Here is a 26,886-nt window from a genome sequence, read left to right as displayed (position 1 = left end):
AAACCATTAAATGTAAATTATTTGGTCACCTCCATACTAAATTCTTATTCTTCCTGGGGCTAAAGATATTCACTAAAGAAATAATATCAGCCCAAGAGAATAAGAGATGACCTTTCTAGAGAATTTGAAGTTTACCCTCCCAGGGCTCTAAAGACAAAAAAAAAGTTGGCAGGATTTGAATTCTTAGACATCCAGGGTGATTTTTCTCATTGTGAGAAAACTTGATTCCAGAGTCCACATCCTTGTTTAACAAGTTATACTAACTTTCAGGTTTGAAGTACATCAGTACTGTTCCTCTAGGTTTCATCTTTCCTTGATTGGATTCAAAACATTTGTATTCTATTTGATTCAATTCTGAATTCTTTGCATACTCTTCCTATTCATCAGGTCCATAACTCTTATTCATATGAACTAATATGGAGTTAGAGTCTGCATAGTTGTTATGAATTACCTAGTTCCACAGTCACACTTTGAAGTTCATCCTAAATGACATTATCTTGCACCTATGTTATGTAAATCAACAGATTCCTTTAAGAACTCAAAGCCTCTGATGTGAAAAAGACAGAAAAGGGCGGGGGATCACAGTTAAATATAAGTGCTGAACTAACTGAATGTAGATGCTGCACATGCTACCAAATACAGAAGGAAAAGGAAATGTGCCTGAAATCCTCAGCCATAAACAAGTCATTGCCAAGGAAGCTTTACTCAGAGCCCATGTGGCCATCAAAAGAAGCTGCTATGCAGGTAAGTATCCAGTGAGGCCTGATGGAAATCAAATTATTAAATGACAGGCAAGTTACTTCTAATGGAATTTAAGAGGTAGAAGAGGCCCTTTATAAGATCAATATAATCTTTATATTTTAGGGGGAAAAAAATGGACTTAGAAAGGAAAAGTAGCTGGAAGACCAAAGTTCACCTAGCTAATTATTGTCAAGTCTGAGTCAAAGTCCTAGAACTTTCCAAAAAAACGAACCTGCATAATCATTTCTGTATCATAAATTAATAAACAAAAAATAAAATGCTGAGTCAATAATCAGAGTAAGGTCTTTCAGCACTAAAGCTGGCAATGGCCACCACACACTTCCACTGGATTGGCTTGGATTGTGTAGGGGTACCCTGCCATCTGTGCAGTTCCAGGGATACCACTAGAACTAAACAGACTGAAGAAATGGGTTTAAACACAGAGTAAATGGTTATAGGCAACATGCCTTAGTTGTTGGTTTATTTCACTTTCATTCTTGGCATCATATAAATGGTACACGTTTTAAGTGAACTAAAATTATTTTGCTTCAACCGGGCGTTTATTAAATAAAAAATGCAATAAGCAGCACTTTTGTATGTTTACTATGTACCACAAAGAGTGACAAGTATTTTAAATATTTTCTCATTTAATGCCCATGAAAATCCTATTATTTTCTCAATTTTCCAAAGGAAGATTAGGAAGATAAATAATTGGCTAAAGATGCTGATGGAACCAAAATTCAAAGCAGACAGATGGCTCTAACTTCAGAGTCCATTTCTTAATCATATGCTTTTACAGCTTAAGACAAAGAGAAAGCATGCTAGAGGCTATACAAGATAGGTGTAGAGAAAAAAAAAAATGTTAGTTTGTCAGGGGCTGTGAGGTGTAGCTCAGTGGCAGAGTGCTTGCTTAGACAAGCAAGGCCCTGGGCTCTATCTCCAACACTGCAAAAAAAAAAAAAAAAAAAAAAAGAGAGAGAGAGAGAGAGAGAGAAAAGAACATTCAGTGCAAAATGTCTGAAAAGTTCATGAATGTACCTTCTGTTGTGCCAACACAAAAGAAATAGTCTAACATCATCTAAGACCCAAAGTCCAACTTTGAATTATGCAAGTTAATGAAGGACTGGAATATCGGGAAGATAATAGGATGTAATATCTGCTACTGCTGCTGCTGGGGGGTTTCTCTTTGTTGTGTGTGATTTCAGCTGTCATGAAATGCAAGGATTATCTTCCTTTTGCTACTCTCAATTCCATTACACCATGAATAACTAGGAGCAGATTTTTTTTAATATATATTTTTTTTAGTTTTAGTTGAACACAATACCTTTGTTTTATTTATTTATTTTTACGTGGTGCTGAGGATCCAACCCAGGGCATCGCACACGCTAGCTAGGTAAGCGCTCTTCCACTGAGTCACAACCCGAGCCCCTAGAAGCAGAATTTTATGTCTAAATAACAAAATGGAAAAGAGCAGCTGGGGCTGTAGCTCTGTGATAGAGTGTTGCCTACTGTGCATGAAGCCCTGCATCCAATCCAGAGCACCCTTTTGAAAACATGAGTCATCCACAGCCTCTGCGTTGGTGGCATAAATTTGTGCATGTACTCAAGCAATAAAATCATTGTTTTAAAAAAAATGAAAAAGAACTGTTTATGAATAATCTCTGTTTCCTTCCAACATCTCAGGAGTTCAAAACAGGTCAGAATGAAAACAAAGAGATGGTTAATGTCATTTATTTAGTGACAATCTAGGCCTAAAGGAGAAGTGAGCAGTGAGACACACTCCTGTAATCTCAGCAACACAGGAGGCTGAGACAGGAGGACTGCAAGTTCAAGGCCAGCCTCAGCAACTTCACCAGGCGCTAAGCAACTAAGAGAGATCCTGTTTCAAGATAGAAAAAATAAGGGCTAGGAATGTAGTTCGGTAGGAAAGTCCCCCTAGATTCAATCTCCAGTACCAACAGGAAGGAAGGAAGGAAGGAAGGAAGGGAGGGAGGGAGGGAGGGGGGGGAGGGGAGGGGAGGGGGGGAGACAGAGAGAAAGAAAGAAAGAAAGAAAGAAAGAAAGAAAGAAAGAAAGAAAAAGAAAGAAAGAAAGAAAGAAAGAAAGAAAGAAAGAAAGAAAAGAAAAGAAAAGAAAAGAAAAGAAGAAGAACTGAGCAAAATACAGAAAATCCCATTCACAGGAACCCAGGCTTTGGACCTACCCCTGTTAGCGAGTGAGAGCCTACCCTGTATCATGCTTCAGACTTATGATTGTTTTTGAACGGCTGGGGACAGGCTCCTGGCTGCCTGGCCATTCATTACCATGAATGATGGGACAAAGGATGAAACAGCTAATCTTCTGCCTGTCCTGCAAACTGGGGTCAAGAGAATTATGAAACAAATACGGCTCCACTTCTTTTCCGGATAGATTGCTTCTTCCCACAGCACACACAACTCTTTCCATATACACTATCATACTGGAGCATCACAACATAGGATCTGTATAAATTGCTCTCACTCTACGGTGGCGGAAAGCCATGGGAGCCGGGCGGGCAGGTCAGTGGCAAAGCCCAGACTGTCCAGTTCTCTTGATCGCCTGGAGCCTCTGGCAATTCTTCAAGTAGTACTAGTAAACTCCAAGGCCTACCCTAGGTGAATCGAGCACTCGGCCCGCCTCCGACCCTCACCGAACCAGGACCCACCCTCCTACCTCCCCCAGCACACTCCTAGACTTGCAAGGGGACGCCGGCAAACGCTGACCTTCATCAATCTCCCTACTCCGAATACCACTAAGAAATCGACCTCGTCGTTCCTATCCGGTCGTTACAAGGCCTGCACTCCTTTGGACGGAGATGGGATTTGCCCGAAGGCCGCAGTTCGCTTTTGCCAGTAGCCCGGGCTAACGTCTCCCATCTTACCTCTTGATGGTAAGGCTTCGGAAAAGCGGGTACCACGCGGAGAACTGACAGTGCAGCACCTGCTCCTTCTTCATCCTCCAGCTACCTCCGTCCCTACTTTTCCCTCACCTGCCAGCACTCTCCCGGAACCCTAGGTTGCACTTCCGGAAGTGCCAGCCGAGATATTTCGGTTCGAAGACTCTTCCGGCCGGTAAGGCTGGCAGGCAACAGGAGAAAAGGAGGCGGAGGTCAGTCGTGGGAGTACTCTTAATACACCGACACGCAAAAAGCATTTGAATCCGGGAAGAGGGATTGTTGAAGTGTAAGAGAGGAACTTGAGTTTACGGCTCGGCTTTCACCCTTGACGCTCTGCGACCCGGAAGGTAATCATCTAAGGCTAAGTCAACGGCGGGATTTCTACGGATGCCTCGAGGAGGACGCGTACACATCCTCTTAGCACCGCGAGAGGCGCCGGTGTCTGAAGTCGTGCCACCGGTATCTGCAGAGGTTGCTGCTTCACGCTCGTCCTTTTTTCTTTGGTTCCTGTTCCCTTATTCTCCCCACACCTTGGAGTAGGTAAATGGGTGCGGAACAATCACTGGACAAGGTCTCTTTGGGAGTGGAGAGGGTGGGAGGGAGCACGCGTGATGATTTCGGACAGTGCAGCAGCCGCGCGCGTGTCTCCCAGTCTGCGGCTGGGCTAGAGTCCCAGTGCGGAAGGAAAACCAGCGATTGCGGTGGAAGAGCCTGGACTATCGGAGGAAGCAGGGGACGCCACAGTTAAATGTCTGAGTATACTGGTTGAGGCAGCTGCAAACAGGGAGAATGGTTCCTCTTCCTTCGTGAGTGTTGATTTTGAGAGACTGGGCGGAATCCCGCCTGTCCCATCCTGTGGTAGGGTGGGAGGTGATGTTCGGTTTGGGAGGTAAAAGGGGGCGGGTTAGTTTGAAAAAGCATCAGGGGGAACGTTTTCTTCCTTGAGCATCAAGTTCATTTAGTCCAGCCCCGCAAAATTTGTTAGTCTGGAAACACACAGTCAGAAATTATATCAGTCTCTAAAATGATCGGATCATCATTTTATGGAAGAATTCTCATAGAATTTGTGTCATGAGTTTTATTTCAGAGAGAGAGAGAACACTAGCTACTGAGAAACGCCTTTAAAAATCTAGTGGTAGTAGCCTGGCAATGTGGCGCATGCCTATAATCCCAATGAGTTGGGAAACTGAGGCAGGAGGATCACAAATTCAAGGCCAGCCTCAGCAACTTAGCGAGGCCCTAAGCGACCTAGTGAGACCCTGCCTCAAAACAAAAAATAAAAACAAATAAAATTTAAAAGGGCTGGGATTATGGGCCATATGGTAAATTGTCCCTGGGTTCAATACCCTGTACTTAAAAAAAAAAACAAACTAGTGGTTTTGTAGGTGCTTGCAGTATAAATGCACACTCTTAGGGTGACCTAAGCAGTTTTAAATTAGAGGTAACCCCACCTACTACAGGCCTCATTGAGAAAGTATTCATTAGATATAATAAACAGGATCCACTGTGTATTTGAAGTTAGAAACTTTGCCCCCAAGAAGATAAATTGTTTTTCTCAAAAATGTTACTGGCTAAGTGGTTAACTAACCACTTTAAAGGATACATTTTCAGAGCAGAGGTAAATAGATTATAATGTTGCAGTATGTATCAATGGAGTCCCGACTGTAGTAGGAAGAAGCTGTATTTCTTACTTTCCGTCTCCTAACACCGGAGAATGGTGCCAGACTGATAGAGCTAACAGACTTAATAGCAGATGTGAAAGGTCACTCATACTTTTTTATTGCAATTTTTTGCCTAGGAAGAAAAAGTTGCAGCCGAAAGAAATATTAGAACTGACAGAAATACATTTAGTAAGGTATTTCCTGTATAAGATAGGAATTAACAAATATCTGGGAGAAAACAGATTCCAGGAATGTAGTAGTCCTTTTGGAAGGAGTAATATTTAAGTAGCCTGGAAAATATTTGAGCTTGAATACAGCATTGCAGTTTCTTGTAGTGACGCAGCTTAATTTAAAAACTATTAAATAATAGATCTTGCAGGGAAAGAATTTGATATGTCTTTTATACCGACTGCATGCTTTAGAAGTATTTTCAGTGACTTTCTTAGAAGTCTTACCTACCCTTGGTTTTAACTTATTTCACATTTAACCAGCATCAAATAAATTAACACTACAAACAGGAGATGCTCAAGTGTTTGAAATGGATACAATTGAATGAGCTTTCACCCTTTTTTAAGCTACCATGTTTGTCTTGGTTTAGCCAAGAAGTGTTTATATTCAGGTTTCTTCAACTGAAACCTTTACAATAGTGGGAAGTTGCTTTTTCTCCTGCATACTGACAAATGTCAGCAGTCAAGTGATTATTAATATTTTCTTCCATATGGATATCTTGCTAACACCATAAACTCTGTGTATCCAAATGTGAACTCCCTATGTCCTAGTTTCCTTTCAAATCATCGCCTGGAAGTAGCTTGGATTTACCCCTTCCCTAGAAGTTGTTTTAGAGCAAATAATAAACTTTTCTGAGAGAAATTAAATGTTTTTTCCTTTGTCAATCCACCACCCTATTTCAACACATGTTAATCTCTTGTCTGATCTCTAGCAAGAGGTTCTTTGCTTGGGTCATTACTATAACCAGTTAACTATTCCTAAGAATTCAGTCAGTTCATTCTTGTTCAACCAAAATCAAGTTATTAGTTACCGATTACTATAATCTCAATAAATGTTATTTCCTTCCCTGTCCACCCAACAGTCATACCTGCTAGAGGAAAAGAAAAAAAAAGAAAAAGAAAAAACAATGGTTTTTCTATAATTAACAAATTAAGTACAAGAGGTCTGCATTATCTGAGGATGATTATCAACAGCAAAAAGGTCACTTAAATCCATTTGATAATGTGGTATCAAAATTTTACCCGTATGGTACAAAAGAAGAATCAACCTAAATACTTTCTTTTTATTTATTTACTTATTTATTGGGGGTATTTATTTTATTTATTTATTGGGGGGGGGGTACCAGGGATTGAACTCAGGGGTGTTAAAGTACAGGTTATAGAACCCAGGGACAATTTACCACTAATGAGCCACATCCCCATCTCTCTCTCTCTCTCTCTCTTTTTTTTTTTTTAATGAGGGTCTTGCTATGTTGTCCTCGCTGGTCTCAAACTTGTGTGGGCTTGAGCTGGGGTTGTAGCTCAGTGGTAGAGGGCTCCCCTTGCATGTGTGAAGCACTGGGTTCAATCCTCAGCACCACATAAAATAAATAAATAAAAAGGTATTGTGTCCATCTACAACTAAAAAAAAAAAAAAAAACTGTGAGGGCTTAAACCATACTCCTGCTTCAGCCTAGTTAGGTCTACAGGCACGTTCCAGCATACCTGGTAAACTCCTACATTTTTTATTTGATTGAGTATTGATGATGTTTATCGTACTCAAATTATCAGGTAGATACTGGCCAATATGTAATTTCTTGTTGTGATTTTTGCTTCACTTTGCAGTCTCAACAAATTTCAGGGAATAGGTATGATAACAATTGAGCAATGAGCCTGAGCACAAACTCCACAGCCTGTTGTTTTGAGTTCTCAGCTGAATCTCAATCTTAACTCCCTGTTGTTACTAGTACTAATATACCCAAGTCTGTGAGAAATTGATCATTTGTCTTCCTTCCCTTCAGTGGAAGGTTGTACTTTCTGCCTAACCCTAAAACTAGCTTGTATAGCAACAGAAATTATGGTGTGCCTTTCAGGGTAGAGTACTTTGTTTGCCTGCAGATCTAGGAAGGAGGCAGGGATTCACCAAATCCGTGAATCATAAAAATGTGTTTGCAAATGTTAGATTCATCCCATATATGTAGAGTTTGATTGTTTTGTTTTTTATTTTGTTTTAAGCAGGGTGGAGGGAAAGGTTGAGTTTGCCAAACTTTTTCATAATTTTTCAACCTTGTCCCAGTTAGTATCTCTTTCTTTACTTGTGGGTTCCTTCCAGTAGGAATGCTTTCCCTGCTTTCTTGGTCTCTAATTATATCTCAGTATCAAACTACCTTTTAAAAGTTTAAGAATCTTGTAACATTTTCCCCTCACTAGAGTTTTTTGAAAATAACACATCTTAGACCTTCAGTGTCAGAAGGTCTGAACTACTGAACTGAATTAAAATGAATTATGTGAATTAAAACAGTGAATTTGAAGATGAGGGACAATCAAATGAAATTATAAAGCATTCAACATTATGTGTATATGTATTTTTTAATAACATACATTTTGGTAGTATGTAGATAGTTTTAAATTCTAGTTAAAGAAGTGGATCAAATTAAACAATTTTTTAAATCTTGAAATAGAGCTGCTACTGTGATAGAGCTGTTCCTGAATTGACTTAGTGCTATCACAGTAACGGAGGTAGTGGAGGATGAAGTGTGGAATTTAAACTTTCTTTTTCTTCCTTCAGCATGTTGCTTGTGACTGGCCCCAGACTGTACCATTTGGCTTGTTTTTGAAGTAGTGCTAAAATAATATTTCTTTCTTGTTTTGGTATTATTTTTGAGATGCTCTTATTGTCTTTTTGAAACATTTTGGGAATCTGATAGTAAAGAATACTACATACTTTTGAAGTTGCTTGTTAATCACTTATTTTTTGTTACTTAAACTGTTGATGGATTGCTTCAGAATACTGCTTCTCCTTGGAACTGATTGCCCTAGAGAGGCCCAGCCTGTTTGCCACTGGTTTAATTTTAATTTTTTGGTATAGGCCTGTAGCTCCCCCCTCCCTCCAGTCTCTAATATTTTAGCTTACATATTTTTTAACACAGTCTGTTGGAAACAACTGCTATATCTTGAGTGCTGACTGAGGATTGATCTTTAGGGTAAATTGAGTTCAACTAACTTTTTTAAATGAAGACTAGTAGATGAGGAACTAGCCTTCAAAATTTTACTCTTTCATCCCTCGGGCAGTCAATCATGCCTTTGAAAATCAGAGGGAAGCTGTACAGACAGCTGCAGAAGAGGGCCTGGCTTAAATGGCCTTCAAGTTTCATGAACTCTAAAAGGATCAGTTGCGGGCTGGTATTGTGGCTAAGCGGTAGAGCACTCACCTAGCATGATCGAGGCCCTGGGCTTGATCCTCAGCACCACATAAAAATAAATAAATAAAATAAAGGTATTGTGTCCAACTACAACTAAAAAATAAATATTTTTTTAAAAAAGGACCAGTTGTCCCTTTGCCCCTAAAGATACTCGTTTGGGGGCAGCAAAACTGTGTTCTACTCTTCTGTGTTACATGTTGTGGCCATTTTGTCTGGGGCTTCTGGGAATCCAGGTTAAATGCTTTTCACAGGAGAGATTAGATATCTGGTTCTTCAGTATTTTCTTTTTGTACCAGGGATTGAACCCAGTGGTGCTTAATCACTGAGCCATATCCCCAACTCTTTTCAATTTTTATTTTGAGACAGTGTCTTGTCAAGTTGCTTAGGGCCTCAGCCTCCCTAGCCACTGGAATTAAAGGTGTACGCCTGGATTTTCAGTATTTTCTGATGGTGCTTATGGTTTTGAAGACTGGTTCCCTGCTTTTAGAAGTTTGGGTATGCACTAAGAAGTTATGTGGAGTCAGTGTCACTTTTAAAAAGGACCTAGAGGATGGAGATATAGACCAATGGTAGATCGCTTTCCCCAGCATGCACATGGCCCTAGGTTCAATCCTCTGCACTGCAAAAATACATATATGTAATCAAAGGAGGTAGAAATTTGACATAACCCAAGAATTTTATACCATTCTAGACATTTTATTTTGTGTATTCAACTGGGGGGTGGGGTGCTGCTTTGTTACCTAGAAGTTATTTTCAGTTAAGAGTTAAAATTCAAAGCTTTCCTTACACATTGGCAAGTTTTCTTCTCTGGTGTGTATGTTATTAATAGAAGGGCATGACTATCTAGAAGTTAAAAATCTATATAAAGTTTTTTGTTTTTTTTTTAATCTGAATTTAGTGCATGCAGGTAAAGACAAGTTGATTTTTCTACCTTTGGTTACTTTTATCTGAGTCAGCATGCTACTTTGGTTGCAATCACTGCTCTCAATCAGTACCAGTGAAAAGTTTACCTAGTAAATCAGCATCTGAGACATTTTCAAAGGAATATCTACCTGTTTTCTTACTAGGCCTCTAGGTTTCAATGTGCTAAATGACTGTCTCTAAATATATAAATGTCTGTGTAGCTTGCTTTCTTATTACTTGCAAGTCTCTGTTCAGATGTCACCCTGATCATTCCATATGGATTACTTCCTCCCCCATCCTGCACATATCTTCCCTACTCTTTTTATCCTTTTTTTACCTTTTCCCATAATACTTCAAGTCACCCTTTCTTCCTCCCCACCAGAAGGAAAGGTCCATGAGGACAGAATCTGCCTCTATACTGGCCACTGCTGCATTCCAAGCACCTTATCTTTTTTTTTTTAATATTTATTTTTTAGTTGTAGGTGGACACAATATCTTTATTTTATTTTTATATGGTGCTGAGAATCGAACCCAATGTCTCACACATGCTAGATGATCGCACTACCACTTGAGCCACATCCCCAGCCCCCCAAACACCTTATCTTTAATGGGTCTGCTACAGGTGCTTTAGCCAGGTCCATTAAGATGGTTAGACATTTGATTTTTAAAGGTACTTTATGAATATAAATATAGTTTGGGTTTTGTTGATTGTATTTTAAGATAAGGAAATTTGCTGACAAGGTAAAAATTAAAGATTTGATTATCACTTTAGATTCTGGAAGAAACTTTTTCCTTTACACCGATGATAACCAAAGTGATGTTTGAAGGTCTATGCAATTGATTCCTTTTCTGTGGGTTCCACATCCATAGATTCAACCAACCATGGATTGAAAATATTGGGGAAGGGGGTCATTCTTTCTGTACTGAACATGTAGACTTTTTCCTTGTCATTATTCCCTAAACAACATAATATAACAACTGTTTTTGTAAAATTTACGTTAAGTATAAGTAATTTAGAGATTATTTAAAATATATGGGATGTGCTGCAATTGTGTACAGTGAATCAAAATGCATTCTGCTGTCATATATACCTAATTAAAATAAATTAATTAATAAAAACATATTGGAGGATGTGTATAAGTTGTATGCAAATATCATGATGTTTTATCTAGGAGACCTGAGTATCAGGAGATTTGGGTATCCAAAGGGGAGTCCTGGATCCAATATCTGCCACTGCCCCCCCAACCTGAGGGTTAACTATTTTCTCTGAAGGTAAAGTTATGAGGTAGGGTAGGTTGGAGAACTGTGAAACTTCAGAGTAGTAAAGGGTTAGAGTAGCAATTAAGAAATGTAGATAAATGAGGTAACAAGGAAATGGAAAAGAAGAATGACAACAAGAAGACAGAATCAATTCACAAAACTCAACAGCTAAATAACAGTTCTTAAAAGAAAGAAAAAAATGCAGAGGAGGAAATTATCAATAAAGTGATTCAAGAGAGGTTCCCTAAAAAGAAGCACAGTGTGAAGTTTCTGTACTGGAAGGACCCACTTGAGTACTCCTTATAATAATGTCAGTGGGAAGACTCTTTCTTGGTCATAAGCTTCCCAAGAAAGAAAACAGGTCACATGGAAAAAAGGATGAGAAATCAGAATAGCTTCGGACTTCTCAACAGCAAGACAACTATGCAGTGCCTCCAGATGATTAACAAACTGAAAGGGTAGGGAAAAAAGACTCTCAGAGGGGCAAAGTCCATAAAATGAAGGAGGAAACTAAGAAAGAGGAAGTAATGTGTGATAATGGATCAGGGACCTGCTTTATTCATGACAGACCTTCTAGCACTAGTTGATTGTACAACTGTACTTTGATACCTGTTGAAACCATAATATTGACGGTACACAAATGTGAGTGTGTGCAATGCCACTGAACTGTAAACTCAAAATTGTTAAAAGGATAAATCCATTTACCCCAACTTATTAAAAAGGAGAGAAGATAAAAAATGCCAGGACAGGAAACTGTTAAGTTAGATGTAAAAAGTTGCTAAGTGAGGGCTGGGGGTATAGCTCAGTTGGTAAAGTACTGCCTGGCATGCATAAGGTCCTAGGTTCAATCCCCAGCACCAAAAAAAAAAAAAAAAAAGTTGGTGAGTGAGTGACAGAACTGGGGTGGGTGTAGAGAGTGGTGTGTAATCTTCCCACTGTTTTCTTGTGGAAAAAAGTTTTAGATATGGAATTAGAAAACCTGATTAAGAGACTGTCCTCCAGGTGCACAGCAGGGGTTAGTGAATGTGAGTAAACTGCTTCTAAATTTGCTTTTCCATCTAGGGTAGTTCCACCACATATCAACAAAGGAGAAGCAGCTTTAATGTATATAATTTGCCATTTGAATCTCTTGACTAGTCGCCTATGGACAGCTATTTGTTTAATTCAGAAAAAAATTTAGTCTAAACAAATCTCATTATCTTACAGCAGGAACTTCTCACTGAGGACTAGCTGGATTGAAAATGGAGAACCAAGAACCAACAGATTCTTCCCGGAATACCAAACAGACTATTATTTCAGAGGAGGTATAATTTGTTTTTCACTTTCCTTTTCCCTTCCCACATAAGTCTAAATTTAAGAGAAGTATTTATGTTGTTTGTTGTTGCAGATGGATAATTTTAAACATTCTCCTACTCTCGTTTTAGGGCTTTGGCACTTTGTTTTTTCTTTTCTTTTCTTTTTTTTAAGGAAAAAGAAGTTTTATTGTTTTGCTAGCAAATGAGAAACACAGGTTAGTCCTTTCCCAGAGTCTGCAATTCTGCCCACTAGTGGGAATAGAGTTTTTTAAAAAAGTGATTCAAAGGCAACATTCCAGATATTCTCCCCCCAAAGTTATAATTCACTTGTCAATCTGGGAGATAGTCGTTCCTTAAATCTTCTAGTTCAAGTACTTTTTGCTCTTATGTGAGAGCAATAGTTTATCCCTATTAGTTATATGTATGGATGAAATGAGACTGTAAGTAGATTTTGACTCAATAGAAAATCCTTAATTCTTATTAAAATAATCTACTTCCCTGAAAAGAAAGGCAAAACTATGTGGGTTTTTTAAAACTTTGATATTTCATATTTAGTTATCATATCTTAGCTGTTCGTGATCCAACATGTATGTTTAAGAACCTGAATTGGGGCTGGGGTTGTGGCTCAGTGGTAGAGCACTCACCTAGCATATGCAAGGCACTGGGGTTCAATCCTCAGCACCACGTAAAAATAAATAAAATAAAGATATTATGTCCAACTACAACTAAAATATACATATTAAAAAAAAAAGGAAACTAAATTGTTAGTTGTAGTCCAAATTCCACTGACTTTGTAGAACTAAAGTCTGTCTTGTATGTTATTCAGTTTAGTTTTTCAAGAGTCTCTTCTTGCAGGAAGGATTGCAGTGGATAAATTTTAAATCCTTCATCAATTCTGATCTTGGCACCTTTCTGGAATTATTTTTTATTTAAAAGTTTTTCCGTTGTCTGTGAACAGATCTGCTGATAATTTTTAGGTTGCTGCCGGCAAGAAGTGAAAGATAGGATAGTAAGAAAAAGGCTACTGCTTTAAGTATACAGTGAAACTCTCTCAGTTCGGTATAGTGTTATAGGTAAGTTAGTCCTTGTAACCAAAACTCAAACAGCTAGCCTGAACAGTCCCAGGGACTTGTCTTAGATTGGGTGGACAGATCACATGTCAGGGTAGGAAACTTAATCCTGGACCTGGTTTCCCCACAATTAGCTTTCCAGTATAATCATCTATGGAAAATACATTAATAAAATTTTACTCACGCACACACCTATGTAGCTAATACCCAGATGAGAGGATAGAACTTTAGTAGGAGTATCCCAGAAGACCTCTTACCCTTGGTGCTCCCATCTAATTGCCCCCACTTCCTCCATCCCAGAAGTTTCAATTTTTTTACTTATTGGTGCTGAGAATTACACCAGAGCTCTTGCACATGCTTTCTCTGAGCCACGCTCCCATTTCCTGTTCATTTTGACTGTCACTTATTTTCACTTCTTAATAATACCTCAAAAACTCCAAAGAGAATCAGAGCTAGCCTTTAGGAAAAACAACTTTGACTATTTATTCTGAAATGAAAAGTTGCCCAAAATTATTGGGAGGGAAGCATGATTATTGAGGTGGGGGGACCACATATCAAAAATCTGAACAAAAAATACCTTTTAGATAAAAAACCAACTGGGTTAGAAAGTTTCCCAACTTACTATCTGATCTCATTTTAGTTAATTTCAGAAGGAAAATGGGTCAAGCTTGAAAAAACAACTTACATGGATCCTACTGGTAAAACTAGGTAAACGTTTTCTTCTCTTATAAACTGATCAGTATCTTGGTTCTCTGGATCTCTGTTGAATATTTAACATAACTTTTTTTATGTTTTCCTCATTATAAACTTTTAAATAAGAACTTTAATGAAGATGTTTTTCCACTGTTAGAATGTTTGGATCATTGATATTAATCAGGAAACTATTTTAACACCATTTTCCGCAGTAGACTAGTGTGGAACTAAACTTTTGTGTCAAACCTAATTTAGTTGCCAAGACAGCAGAATAATTAACAATACATGTAAACAATACTTGTAAAACCAATACTTTAATCTCTGAATTAGAAAGAGAAAACAAAAATATAGCTGGTTTTAAGGTAATACCTAGATGTTTATACCTTGTTCATAGAATGTAAATTGGAAGAAAAACCCATATCATAATGCATATTTTCACTCGTTGTAGCAATAGCCAGAAACACATTGTACCTTTTGACCTAATAATCCACTTCTGAGAATGTGCTAAGAAAATTATCTCTTGTTTAGACTCAGATTTATACATGAAAAATGTTCATTAAAAAGTTAAAAGAGGCTGGGTGCAGTGGTGCATGCCTGTAATCCCAGCTGCTTGGGAGGCTGAGGCAGGAGGATCATGAGTTCACAGCCAGCCTCAGCAAAGGCGGTGAGGTGCTAAGCAACTTAGTGAGACCCTGTCTCTAAATAAAATACAAAATAGGGCTGGGGATGTGGCTCACTGGTTGAGTGCCCCTGAGTTCAATTCCCAGTTCCAGGCACAGTAGCACATGCCTGTAATACCAGCAGCTAGGGAGACAGGCAGGAAGATCGTGAGTTCAAAGTCAGCCTCAGTAAAAGTGAGGTGCTAAGCAACTCAGTGAGACCCTGTCTTTAAATAAAATGCAAAAATAGGGCTAGAGATGTGGCTCAGTGGTCAAGTGACGCTGAGTTCAATCCCCAGTACCCCCGCCCCCACCAAAAAAAAAAAAAAAAAAATCTCCGTGTGGTAGCATACACCTGTATTCCCGGCTACTTGGAAGACTGAGGCAGGAGGATCCTAAGTTCTAGGCCAGCCTCAGGAACTTAGCAAGACCCTGTCTCAAATTTTACAAAATGAAAAAGGACTGGGGATATAGTTCAGTGCTAGAGCATTCCTGGATTCAAGCCTCCTTACTATTAAAAAAAAGAAAGTTAGGGCTGGACTGGAGATTGTAGCCCAGGGATATAGATAGCCCTTGCCTAGCATGTACGAGGTCCTAGGTTCAAGCTCTAGCACTGCAAATGTGTGTGTGTGTGTGTGTGTGTGTGTGTATATAACTAATTGTTATGGTTTATTTGAAGAAAACCTAGTAAAATGGGAAAAGTTAAATAGATTATTTACCTAATGAAACATAATGAGTAAAACAGAAAATATGAAAATTAAATCACATGATTTATCCAGATTACATGATTAATATTCATTATTATAAAAATTTCATTTGTTAAGTGATCAGATAAAAATACATAGCTTCTCTGTGGGTAGACACATCGTCATCAAGGTGAAGAAAATATATGGATTCGCAAATTTGAACAATTTTTTATTAGATATAGTAAATTAGCAAAAAACATTAATAAGTCCTGGTGTTGGAGAGCTATAGGATACATTAAGATATTTATACTGCACTGTTGACTCAAAACCCAAAAGTAAGAAAGCTAACACACTATGCCATTATCATCCTCAAAGACTGTAACATTTAAAATATTAAGTGAATTTGATATTTTAAAAGGTAAGGTATATGGCCAAACCCAATACAGAAATGTGGCAAGGCTTCAGGGAGCACATTATATTCAAATGTATTTATATTTGTGAAAATATATACAGACATTGGAATCCAATATATTATATGGTATGGTTCTCTTGTAAAATTAAGTTTATAACACAAAATGCAACCATTAACACTAATTAGTCTAAGAATATGTGTTGGTTTATGCCATCTATCTCTTAACCTTGCTAGTCATCTTCCCTTCCAACAATTAATTAGGAATGTACACCAGAGTCATTTGGGGATTTTCTTCAGAATACTCAAGTCTAGATCTCATTTACAGAGTCTATTTCAGTAATTTGGGAGTGGACCCTACCTTCTACCAACCTAATTGTACATGTTTATTTCCATTCTTCATCATATAAGTCGTCTTGCTGACCTTTGATGAGATATTATATAACATTAATATTTTTGTACTGGAATGTCAAGTTTTAAAGACAGAATCTCTGAACTTTCTAGTAGGCCACATTCTATAAATTTATAAGAATGTGTTCTCTATTATGTGGTATAAAAGCATATGCAGAAAACATAAAATATCAGCTAGAGAATCCTTTGGTCCACTGTCTTATTCACAGAAAAAAGGATATGAAATTAATTTTAGAAGTGTAAAGACATACTGTTAGTAAGTCCCTACATTGACATTCAGGGTAGTGCTGGAGTCATCCTTTGTGACCATCCAACCTCATGGAAACATGATTCTAAAGCCAGAAGAGATTTTTGAGATAATTTGTTCCCAGGTTTTAGAAATGAGAAAACATTTTCCAGGAGATTGTAGTTTTAGTTTAACTGGCATGCAAGTAGAGATTAAGACTCTCTTACTCCCATTGAAAAGTAATCTCTCAAGAGTCCCTTTAAAATTGTTAGAGCTCTCCTGGGGACACTGTTGTTCTAGTATTTCTTAAAAATACATTTATAGTTTATTGCTGAAACTTTGTGGCTCATTACTGCTTATTGACTTCATCTTGACCACTATAATGATGCTACTCTTTTTGTTTCCCTTATTCCTAGTGAATTTGGGATGGGACCTTCAGTGCTTTTTCCAGCACTATCTTCTTCAGTCTTTAGGACTAACCTTAAGAGGCAGCAGAGGGAGCTATGCCAAAAGGTGTTTTATCTCTTGCAACCTGTATTACCTACTTATCAGAAATTGCTTGTTGGTTGGCTTCTTGCTACTAACAGGAATGTCGGGCTGCTGTGAGTTGTCATAGTAGTCTTTATTTTCATGGGTTCATTTTTACACACATTTGCCTTTTAGAATTTGGGTATGATGCTGAAAGATATACAGGGTTTTTTTCCTTTATTTTTAAACCAGATTAAATATCAGAAAATTTTTTATAGAAATGGGGCAAGGTCCAAACTTTGGGGACCACTACATAAAAAGTATCAGCAAGAGGGTTTCTCATAATAGTACATTTCATAACCCTTACTACTGGGCTGCAGATATTGACTCTTTTCTTATTCCAATTCCCAGAGCCACCCAGATCTCTCACTTCCTTTAGAAGAGATCTAAAATTGTTTGTTTCTCCACTCCCATTTTTTACCTTTTTTTTTTCTACTTAAGGGAGGAGAGCATAAAGGGAGAAGTTTCCTGTTATGCTCTTTCCCCTTTAAACAGCATGATTTTTTCAGTTACTGCATTCTCTATATGAGTTTGCTCAATGTTCCTGTCAAGGAAGTGGATTAGTACAGACGTTACCAAAACCTGAAGTAACATAGCCAGGAACAGATATCTAACAAGGAGTAAAGCCATAACAGGGAGCAGGAATTTGCTGTTACCTCACTTTTTCCCTATAGGGACCATTTTTCCCCTTAGACAAAACTTCACATATGCAAAATAGAGCACTTACCTCGATTTAATAATTCCTCAGTAAATGGGAAAATTCTACTTTCTTAAACTGTGTACTTTAGGTCATATATTTAAAAATCTATGTAAATAATGTCAGTAGTTGGCATTGTGCATGGGACAAGGCTGGGATCTTCCTGGGGCTTACTTTGCATCACTGCTTAACAGCCTTCACAGCTGCACTCACCAGCTGCCCTGCTCACCTGCAGACTGATGATCCAAACTGAAGTGTTTTAAGAGTGGCAAAGCAAGTGCCTAGCAGGCTTTCTGTTAGATGGTGCCCAGAGGGTTAAGTGTAGGATGGCAATGGTTTTCTTTGATCATTTTGGAAACTCTAAGTACAGTTGGCTTTTTAAATAACAGATCTTTATAGTCTTGGTCAGTATCATTAGGACAGTATCATTAACACATTGCATGTGTTGCATTTATGAAGTTCTGGTTATACATGGAAACCTATGAACATTCTCCTTTAGCACTAACAGTTTTTTTCATCGTCTCTGTCTGAACAGAACTTGGGAAACAGTGAAACGTACAACCAGGAAAGGACAGTCTGCTGATGGTATGAGTCTTATAACTCTCTTTATAAAGAAAGTTACACAGATAATTGCAGGAGAGTATTTAGTATAACCAAAATCTCAGAGAAAAGAGTTACATTCAGTTATGTTCTTTTACCTGAAAAATCTCCTTTTTTTTTTTCCAGTTCTATGTAACTAAATAAAGCTTTTTTTTTTTTTTTTTTTTTTTTTTTTTTTTTTTAGAGAGAGAATTTTTTAATATTTATTTTTTAGTTCTCGGCGGACACAACATCTTTGTTTGTATGTGGTGCTGAGGATCGAACCCGGGCCGCACGCATGCCGGGCAAGCACGCTACCGCTTGAGCCACATCCCCAGCCCTAAAGCTTTTTTTTTTTTTTTTTTGTATTGTTTTGTTTTACTGGGGATTTAACCCAGGAGCTCTTTACCACTGAGCTACATTCCTACATCCTCAGATTTTTTATTTATTTATTTATTTATTTTATTTTTTTGGATTCTCAATGAGTTGCCATGGCTGGCACCCAGCTTAAATCAAGCTTTCTTTATAAAGAACTTCTGGTTCTTGTTTTCTAAGCTCAGAACGGTATTTTTTAGGTGAGGTGTACATATTTTTATAGCCAAATATAAATCTTAAAGCCACCCTCTGTGTCTATATTTGCTGTTCAAAGATCCAGGTTGAGAGCCCTCAGCTTGGTAAAATGATTTGGCACAGCTTCTTGCCTATCAACCCCTTGCTTTATAAGTTAATGTGAATTGGGAAAAGACTGTTTTTGCAGTTCACCTTTCCTTTCCTTTCCTTTCATGAGTGATTTGACTGCAAAGACCTCAGAAACGATCCTGAAAATTACTTCTGGCATTGGGGAAGTAGGTCTCTTTCTTATTTTTCCTTTTTATTTTTCTGATATCTATTTTTACTATAAGCTGAGTAGTTTTGCTGCAGCTCTTGTTCTTACCTGAAGCAAAAGCATTTAAAAGGAGCCAAGTCCTCCTCCCAGGTGGTTTGTATTTTCCAGAACCCAGGGGCTTTTTGTTTTTTAGTTTTGTTTTGATTAAGGCCAAGTTACTTGGGAGGAAAGACCTTTTACTCTGTTATATAACCAGTCTAGTTAGCATACACTAGAAGCAGTGGAATTTACTTGGTTTCTTGCTTAATGGAATTGCAGGAGCACGGAGATCACTAACTCACAGTGGTCCAGCTGCTGCACAGTGAGTGAAGGTTCTGCCTAGAGGTCCGTGTAGACTGAAGCTTCATGTCCTTGATGCTATGTGAAATACTTGGTTTCAGTTTGGTTTTATTTGTTAAGAAATTGAGGTGGGCATGGTGACATCCACCTATAAGCCCAGGCAGGAGGATCAGGAATTCGAGGCCAACCTGGGTAACAGGCAACATAGGTAGGCCTTCTCTCTCTCTCAAAAAAAAAGTGACAGTTAAAATGAGCTTTTTATTTAAAAAATCAAGCACAGAAACCTGATTATTTTTTAATTACAGTTTTAAATGAGAGTTCCAATGTTAACTGCCAACACTAAAGATTTAAGTTAATTTCTTATTGCTTACTGGGAAATTCAGAGTAGATTCTGGATGCAGAAGTCTTGGATTGCTCTGAGCAAATTGCTGATCTGGCTAACCTTTCTTAGAGATTACCTTGCTTTCATTTTCTGGTGACAGGTGTAGCAGTCATCCCAGTGCTCCAGAGAACTCTTCATTATGAGTGTATTGTTCTGGTTAAACAGTTCCGACCACCAATGGGCGGCTATTGCCTGGAGTTCCCAGCAGGTGAGTAGCTGAGAAGGAACAAACATCATGTTCCTTCTCAGGGACTGTTGAGCAGGGCAGTGCCTGAGAACTGCAGTGCTTAGATCTTTAACACCTTTTCATCTGTCCATGTGGTTTTAAGTAAAACAGAACCATTTCTGTTGGGAGGCTCTACCAGGCCACCAGCCGCACTCCAGTGATCCACTGAATCCAAGAAGGTGATGTGAGGCAGGGTGCTACGGCCCACCTTTCCATGCCATCCCATCCACCTCTCTGCAATGTCTCTCTCCAGTCTCTCTTTAAGTAATTACTGTTCCTTAATTTGTCAACTTATTTCATTTCCTGTCACTAGCAATCTGCTCCTGATAAGAAATTTAGTAATAAGCAGGTCAGATTGAACTCCAAAAACCATAAATGAAAAAGACAATTTGATCTACCATCTATAAACAGGAGAAGGAAATTTTCTTAATTTCAATATTTTTTCAGTTATACAGTAATTAAAGCAATCCAAAATTTAGTGCATTATATTATTTAGGACTTTATTGGATTATCCCTGTCTAAAAAGATGAACTCTTATTGTCATTAATGGTGCAAGTGTTGTGTTTTGGAGTGTACTTAGTGGTGAAGTGCATACAGAGCATGCATGAGACTCTGGGCTCAATCTCCATAACCACCACCAAAAAAAAAAAAGAAGAAGAAGAAGAAAAAGCCCAGTTCATGGTAACATACAGTGAGAGCTATTTCATTTCTCATTTACTTGCCATTTTACTAAAGAAATTAATAAGATTCAAAGTAACTGAGTAACCTGCAGTTCACTTTTTCTTCACATTGTTTTATTCCATTCAAGCAAAAGAATCTGAATTGCCACTCTCCTCCCACTTGTCCTATTTGCTTCTCACAAGAACCATAATGGTCATCTGAAGTCCACCAGCCTTCAGTTTACTCCTTTCTGGCATTTCATTATAAGACCTCAGTATTTTTCTGTGGGACAGAAAGGCAAGATAGATAAAGCTGCTTTTTGTGCTATGTCACATAGTTGGCTCCCAAAAGTAGCCATTTAGCCACCACCAAGTCACTTTTCCTTAGAAATACTGTGCTGTACAAAAAGACTGTTGATATATCATCGTCATGAAAAAAATCCAGATCTAAATAAGAGGAATGTATTCTTTTAAGTTCTAAATTCCAGTCAGCTTTATCTTTAAAACCACTTTACATGGTCCTCTGACTCATCTAACATAGCTGAGCTATGCTAGAAGAATGAAAAGTTGCAAAGAAATTGAATTCCCCTATCCCATCTTATAAGTGATCTGGACTTCCAGGTCTCATAGATGACAATGAAAGCCCAGAAGCTGCTGCTCTTCGGGAACTGGAGGAAGAAACTGGCTATAAGGGCGACGTTGCTGAATGTTCTCCAGGTTTGTACTGCTTGCCAGGTGTGCACTTTGGACAGTATCTTGAAAATCACTGGATTCCTCTGTATAAAGGGATCAGTTATTTGGATGTTCTTTATGCTCAGAATGCAAGTGACTATTATTTCAACTAATTCACTGAAGAGAATAGGTTATAATTGATCTCCTCAGGAAAGCAGGTAGAAACAAGAAGGACCTGAACTTGGAGGAGAATCATGAAAGTTAGATGCCTTTCAGAATTTCCCCCATTCTAACCTTTAGTACTTTCTCACCTCATCCATGTGCCACACTCCTCACTAGAAGTATCCTTTTTTCTTGTAACTAGGCAGTGCCACCTAACACCTCAGACTTAACCAAACCTGACTTAGTAACTCTGAGGAAAATGGGAGAAATATGTGTGAAATATATTAGTATACATATACTCTGCAGTCCCGTAGCATGTACTGACTGAGTATATAACTGAAATATTGCTTTATCAATTCTGTAACTATGAATCCCCAGCCTGTCTTCTTAGGATATTTAAGTAGTAAGACAAATGAGAAAAGGGACTAAAGCATATGACTGGTTTCTTAAGATGAGTTGTCACTGCTCTCCATAGTTGTATGTATGGATCCTGGTTTGTCAAACTGTACCACACACATCGTGACAGTAACCATCAATGGAGATGATGCAGAAAATGTAAGACCTAAGCCAAAGCCAGGTAAGTGTGTGTTGGCTACGCTGAAGGAGGCTAAATTGCATTAAGTATCCTTTTAATTTGTTAAATTTTTTTGTTAAATGAATCATAATCTTCCATTCAAAGCATCATAGTCTTTTAGAGGTACTTTAGTATTCTCGTCTGTTTTCCTAATTTGGGTAGTTTAGCATTTTTCTTTCATTCGATTGATTTTTATTCTTTCTTTATTTAAAATGTTAAATTACACATTTCCATATTTTTTATATGAAGTTTATTCCCACTTAGTAAAATGAGCTACAGGCCCAAATATAAAGTCAGAAACTTCAACACTACCTTGATTTCTATATTCCCGTATATTGTAAGAATGACAAGTATTGTTAAGGGGCAGATGTTTATCAACTATTCCTTATGAGTTTTATATTTAGAGAATGTGTTAGGATATTCTTTGTTCTAAAATATTTATCAAGTTTGGGGTCAAGCTTTCAATTCCACGTCCTCTCTTCCACCTCTTAAAGGGAGTATTTATATACATACCACAGTAAATCATGTATGAATGGGAATTTTTATAATTTCTTACCCTTTTTAGTTATTCCTGCTTCAGTGTTTAATTGCAACTAATTTTAAATGCTTAGTTTTTAAATTGCAAATATAACATGCTATGGAAAACAGTCTGGCAATTCCTCAAAAAATTAGATATAGAATTACTATTAGGGGCTGGGGATGTGGCTCAAGCGGTAGCACGCTCGCCTGGCATGCATGCGGCCCGGGTTCGAACCTCAGCACCACATACAAACAAAGATGTTGTGTCCGCCGAGAACTGAAAAAATAAATATTAAAAAAAAAAAAAAAAAAGAATTACTATGAGATCTAGCATTTCCATTCCTAAAAGAATTGAAAGCAGAGACTCGTATACTTGTACATCCATGTTCTCTGCAGCATCATTCACAGTAGCCAAAAGTGGAAATCACCTAATGTCCATCAGCAGATGAATGGATAAACAAAATGTAGTCTCTGCACACAGGGGAATATTCAGCTCTCATAAAAACCTTGGTGTGGTATGCTATAACATGCATGAACCTTAGAAACATTGTGCTAGGTGAAATGGGCCCAACACAAAAAAAAACAAATATTATTTGATTCTACTTGTATGAAGTACCCAGAACAGACAAATTAATAGACACAGAAAATAGAGATTACAATAATTATCCATTATTTTTTTTAATCCATTTGTAAGTGCCTTTTTTTTAAATTAATTTTTATTGTTGGTTGTTCAAAACATTACATAGTTCTTGATATATCATATTTCACACTTTGATTCAAGTGGGATATGAACTCCCATTTTTACCCCGTATATCCATTATTTTTTAATGGGTTCCAAGTTCCTGTTTGGGGTGATAGATAGTTCTGAACATTATGTCACTGATTCATAGGGGGTTAAATTAATTCTGTGGGTTAAAACACCAGAGTTATTAGTGTCCATTTTCATCTAAGATCTTTATTCTCTTAACATTCTTGGTCCTATTGAAACATTTCAGTATACAAAAATACTGCAATGCAATGTTGATACCTAAGAGAAAAGCCATTATCATATGTATGCTGGTGGTCGTCATGATTAGTGTGGTACAATTTTTTAAAATAAACTATCATGCCCTTCAAAAAAAAATGGCCAGAAAGGTAAATTTTATGTATATTTTTCCACAGTATACAGATATTACATCTACATATGTACATTATAGAATGTGCTTTTAAATTTTCTTATTAAGCCCTTGATTTAGAGAATAAAACTTTGTACTGTTGGAACTTGTTTTGTCATGAGATAACTAAAGTTGGTAGAGAATCAGGTCTCTGTTAAATAGCCATTTTGATATGTCTTACATTATTAAAAGTTTTCCAAGTTATTACCCTTGCAGTCTTGCTAAAATGTTCTCCTTCTGTTGTTTATTTTCAGGGGATGGAGGTATGTTATTCGACTTCCAGTTGCTGACCACTTGTATGGCTTAGTATAGTGATGACGCTACAGACATTTTGGGTTGTTTTGGTGGGCTCTTGTTATTTAGCTCTGTTTTCATTTGAACTTTGTTTATTTAGAATTTGTGGAAGTAATTTCTTTACCAAAGAACGACCTGCTGAATAGACTTGATGGTAAGCATCCTTAAGATTATTACCCAACTTTCTCTATTTTCCTTGGCCCCATCCCTAGCAAATGAGTATTAAAAGTAACTCCCATTTCTTTATCTTAATGTCCAATACCTAGAAACCATTGTGAAAACTGCCATTGACATATAGTAATTTTTTTTTTCCAGCTGGCATGGAATTTTAGAATATAAGCAAAACATTCTATATTCAAGTAAAAGCCTTTAGTAGGGGCCTTTGTTCCCCTACAAAATTGTTTTAAGATTATATTCCTGTTCAAAACTAGCCAAAACTATCCTATACTTTCAATCTTTATTCCATAGTAGTGCAAAGGCGTAAGTAGATATGCCTTAGCTTTCCCTCAACTGTGTCTTGGATGGTTCTTTGTGCAGGATGTAAGTTAAAGGAGAATTTAACAATATTTCTTCAACAAATATTTGTAGTATCTACTGTATACCATGATAAACTGATATAATGAACCAAACTAACTAGCTGTGTGACCCTTTTTAAATCACTGGTCATGAAGTTCCATTCTGTAACTCTTGGCCAGTCCATCTCACAGGGATTTTGTAAAAATTCTATTATGTGGAAAGATGTCCTTCATATAACTGCCTCAGGCGATACTGCTAATGCAGACATGACAAGGGCTGTTCCAGGAGTACTCTGTGCCGGCTGGGTAGATTTCTGCTCATTTACAAAGGAGAGCCTTTTCAAAATTTAAATATTTTATTGGTTATAGTTCAGGAAATTGATACCTATTTGTTCTACCATTTTTAAGTAATTATTTCACACATTAACTTGAAGCATTATTTGCTCAGAAGCTTTTTAGAGTGTCTCTTCCTTCCATGACTACAAGTGGCTTACAATTTCACTTCAAAGCAGATCACTCTGAAATGTCTGTTACTGGTTTGAAAGGTAAAGTGGGTATCTTTCAAAAGCTACTGTGAATTCAGACTCTCAGCCTCTGTCCCTACTTTACCTTTTAAAATACTAGACCTAAAGTAGAAACCACCTCAAGATCTTAAAAACAGACTTCAAAATAATCGTAGCATATTAAAAACAGATACCATTCTGAGAAAGCCATGTCAGTGGCTAATATGCAATACAGCGGGGAATGGTGGCTCATGCCTGTAATACCTGCAATTAGGAAGGTTGGGACAGGAGGATTGCAAGTTCAAGGCCAGCCATACCAACTTAGGGAGGCCCTAAGCAAACTACAAAATAAAAAGGGCTGCAGATGCAACTCAGAGGTAAAGCACCACTGGGTTCAATCCTCAGTTTAAATAAATAAAGAGGCAATACAGCTCATAGTTGCACATTCCTGACTAGATTTGAGGTTCAGCTGATTATTTATGACTTCAAACAAGTCTTGATCTCTAAACTTTATTTTTAAACATGAATAATAATAGCCTCTACCTCTGAGGAGGCATTAATAAAATTAAATGGGACAATGTAGGCAAAGCACTTGGCATCCAAGTGCTTAAGTGCTACACACCATCAGTTTTTATTCTTCCATTAAGAGAATATCCTCTTTAAAAAATGACTTTCTATGCCGTCTCCCACCTAATTTGCCTTTGTTTCTGATCTTAGAAGAGGGGGAAAATAGAGCAAGAGAAGGAGGAAAGGGAGGAAGAGAGAAAAAGATGAAAGAACCAGTTTGCCTAACCTTAGTAGATACAGTAATCAAGTAATATATTCAACAAGGGACATTTGAGAAGGTGTAAGGAAGGTATTTTAAGATCAGTTTGCCACAAAGAATAGCATTCAACACTTATGGAGCATCTGCCATACATAAGTGAGTAGGACATGATCCCTGCCTTCAAGGATCAAATTATCTTTGAGATTGTTCCCAAACAAATGGCTAGGCAAACTACACGTTCAAAGTCTGACATCCTCCATTGGAGTGAAAAACAAGTTCCCACTAAGGCCTATTATAATTCTGAGAACACATTCTTGGTAGTATTTTTCCAGGCCTAACATGCACATATTTCAGCCTGCCAAGGGGAAATGTGCACCCTCCGGTGATGGGAGAATCATCACCTTGGAGTTTCAGAAGAGTAAACCCAGAGCTGTAAATGAAGTATAACCATTGGATCTGTGAACTTACAGCTTTGCTGTCTTAACATGTAAAATCATTATCCTTGGTGTTCTATCTTGTGCTGGGAATGGGATCCTACTTTTCTGTCCTTCATTCTTCCTTTGAAGTGGGATCTCTGAAGATAGAAAATATTATTACGAGCATCTAGCCTATGAACAGGCAAATACTAGTTGTACAGTAAATATTGAAAATGTTATCCATTGTTAAGTGCATTTTCTAAGTTATATTTTTTGCTTCCTGCAGCTCTAGTAGCTGAAGAACATCTTACAGTGGATGCCAGAGTCTACTCATATGCTCTGGCACTGAAACATGCAAACACGAAGCCATTTGAAGTGCCCTTCCTGAAATTTTAAGGCCAAAGAGGACACTGGCCCTGTTTTTGTAAATGAGACTACTAGGTCTTCTTCACAAAGACTTTGTATTCAACTTAGTTTAATGTAGATTTGAAATTAGTTTTTTCATAAAATAAAAGTGGCACAAAATGCATGTGGTGGTATGGAACTGTAATTACAGGTAGGCTACAACCTTTAAAATTTAAAATCTAGCTAATATTAATGGAAACAAACAAATGCAGGTGTCTTTACTACAAGTTTTATTTCTTTAAACCCAACTACTACTTTTTTAACCTAATCTAAAAGGTAGGATAGGAAAACAAACTTGAGTTCCAAATTGGGGAAAATCTTTCCACCCTCAAC

The 26,886-nt window shown here is 37.6% G+C and overlaps 2 protein-coding genes across 6 annotated transcripts in view; one reads left to right on the top strand and one right to left on the bottom strand.

Moving 5' to 3' along the window:
- The window catches only part of Cdc123 (cell division cycle 123), a 59,731-nt gene extending 55,734 nt beyond the window's left edge, over positions 1 to 3,997 (bottom strand). The window contains exon 1 of the mRNA XM_076832112.1: positions 3,641 to 3,997. Within this exon, the coding sequence (XP_076688227.1) occupies positions 3,641 to 3,714 (74 nt within the window). The 5' untranslated portion in view covers positions 3,715 to 3,997. The remainder of the gene's footprint in view (positions 1 to 3,640) is intronic.
- A 47-nt stretch (positions 3,998 to 4,044) lies between these two features.
- Positions 4,045 to 26,677, top strand: Nudt5 (nudix hydrolase 5). Of its 5 annotated transcripts, XM_076832120.1 has the most exons (10): positions 4,045 to 4,195; positions 12,095 to 12,192; positions 13,894 to 13,961; positions 18,098 to 18,147; positions 19,789 to 19,896; positions 21,195 to 21,290; positions 21,883 to 21,984; positions 23,909 to 23,917; positions 24,049 to 24,102; positions 26,435 to 26,677. In XM_076832120.1, exons 2-10 carry the CDS (start codon positions 12,130 to 12,132, stop codon positions 26,542 to 26,544), a joined length of 660 nt encoding a protein of 219 aa, XP_076688235.1. In that variant the 5' UTR covers positions 4,045 to 4,195; positions 12,095 to 12,129; the 3' UTR covers positions 26,545 to 26,677. The 5 variants fall into 5 exon arrangements, with proteins under 5 accessions (XP_076688235.1, XP_076688228.1, XP_076688234.1 ...); XM_076832113.1 differs by lacking the exon at positions 26,435 to 26,677 and having other exon boundaries at positions 4,052 to 4,191; positions 21,883 to 26,428; XM_076832119.1 differs by lacking the exon at positions 26,435 to 26,677 and having other exon boundaries at positions 4,103 to 4,126; positions 12,098 to 12,192; positions 21,883 to 26,428.
- Positions 26,678 to 26,886: the final 209 nt, after the last annotated feature.

This window comes from Callospermophilus lateralis, chromosome 13 (genome assembly GCF_048772815.1).
Source record: "Callospermophilus lateralis isolate mCalLat2 chromosome 13, mCalLat2.hap1, whole genome shotgun sequence".
Taxonomy (NCBI): domain Eukaryota; kingdom Metazoa; phylum Chordata; class Mammalia; order Rodentia; family Sciuridae; genus Callospermophilus; species Callospermophilus lateralis.
This window is presented reverse-complemented; position numbering and strand designations above follow the sequence as displayed.

Bases quoted from the DNA above. Each gene is read 5' to 3' on its own strand.
- Nudt5 (XM_076832120.1), top strand. From the start codon at position 12,130: ATGGAGAACCAAGAACCAACAGATTCTTCCCGGAATACCAAACAGACT. The intron at 12,193-13,893 runs GTATAATTTGTT...ATCTCATTTTAG, and splicing joins AGACTATTATTTCAGAGGAG to TTAATTTCAGAAGGAAAATG. The intron at 18,148-19,788 runs GTATGAGTCTTA...TTCTGGTGACAG, and splicing joins GAAAGGACAGTCTGCTGATG to GTGTAGCAGTCATCCCAGTG.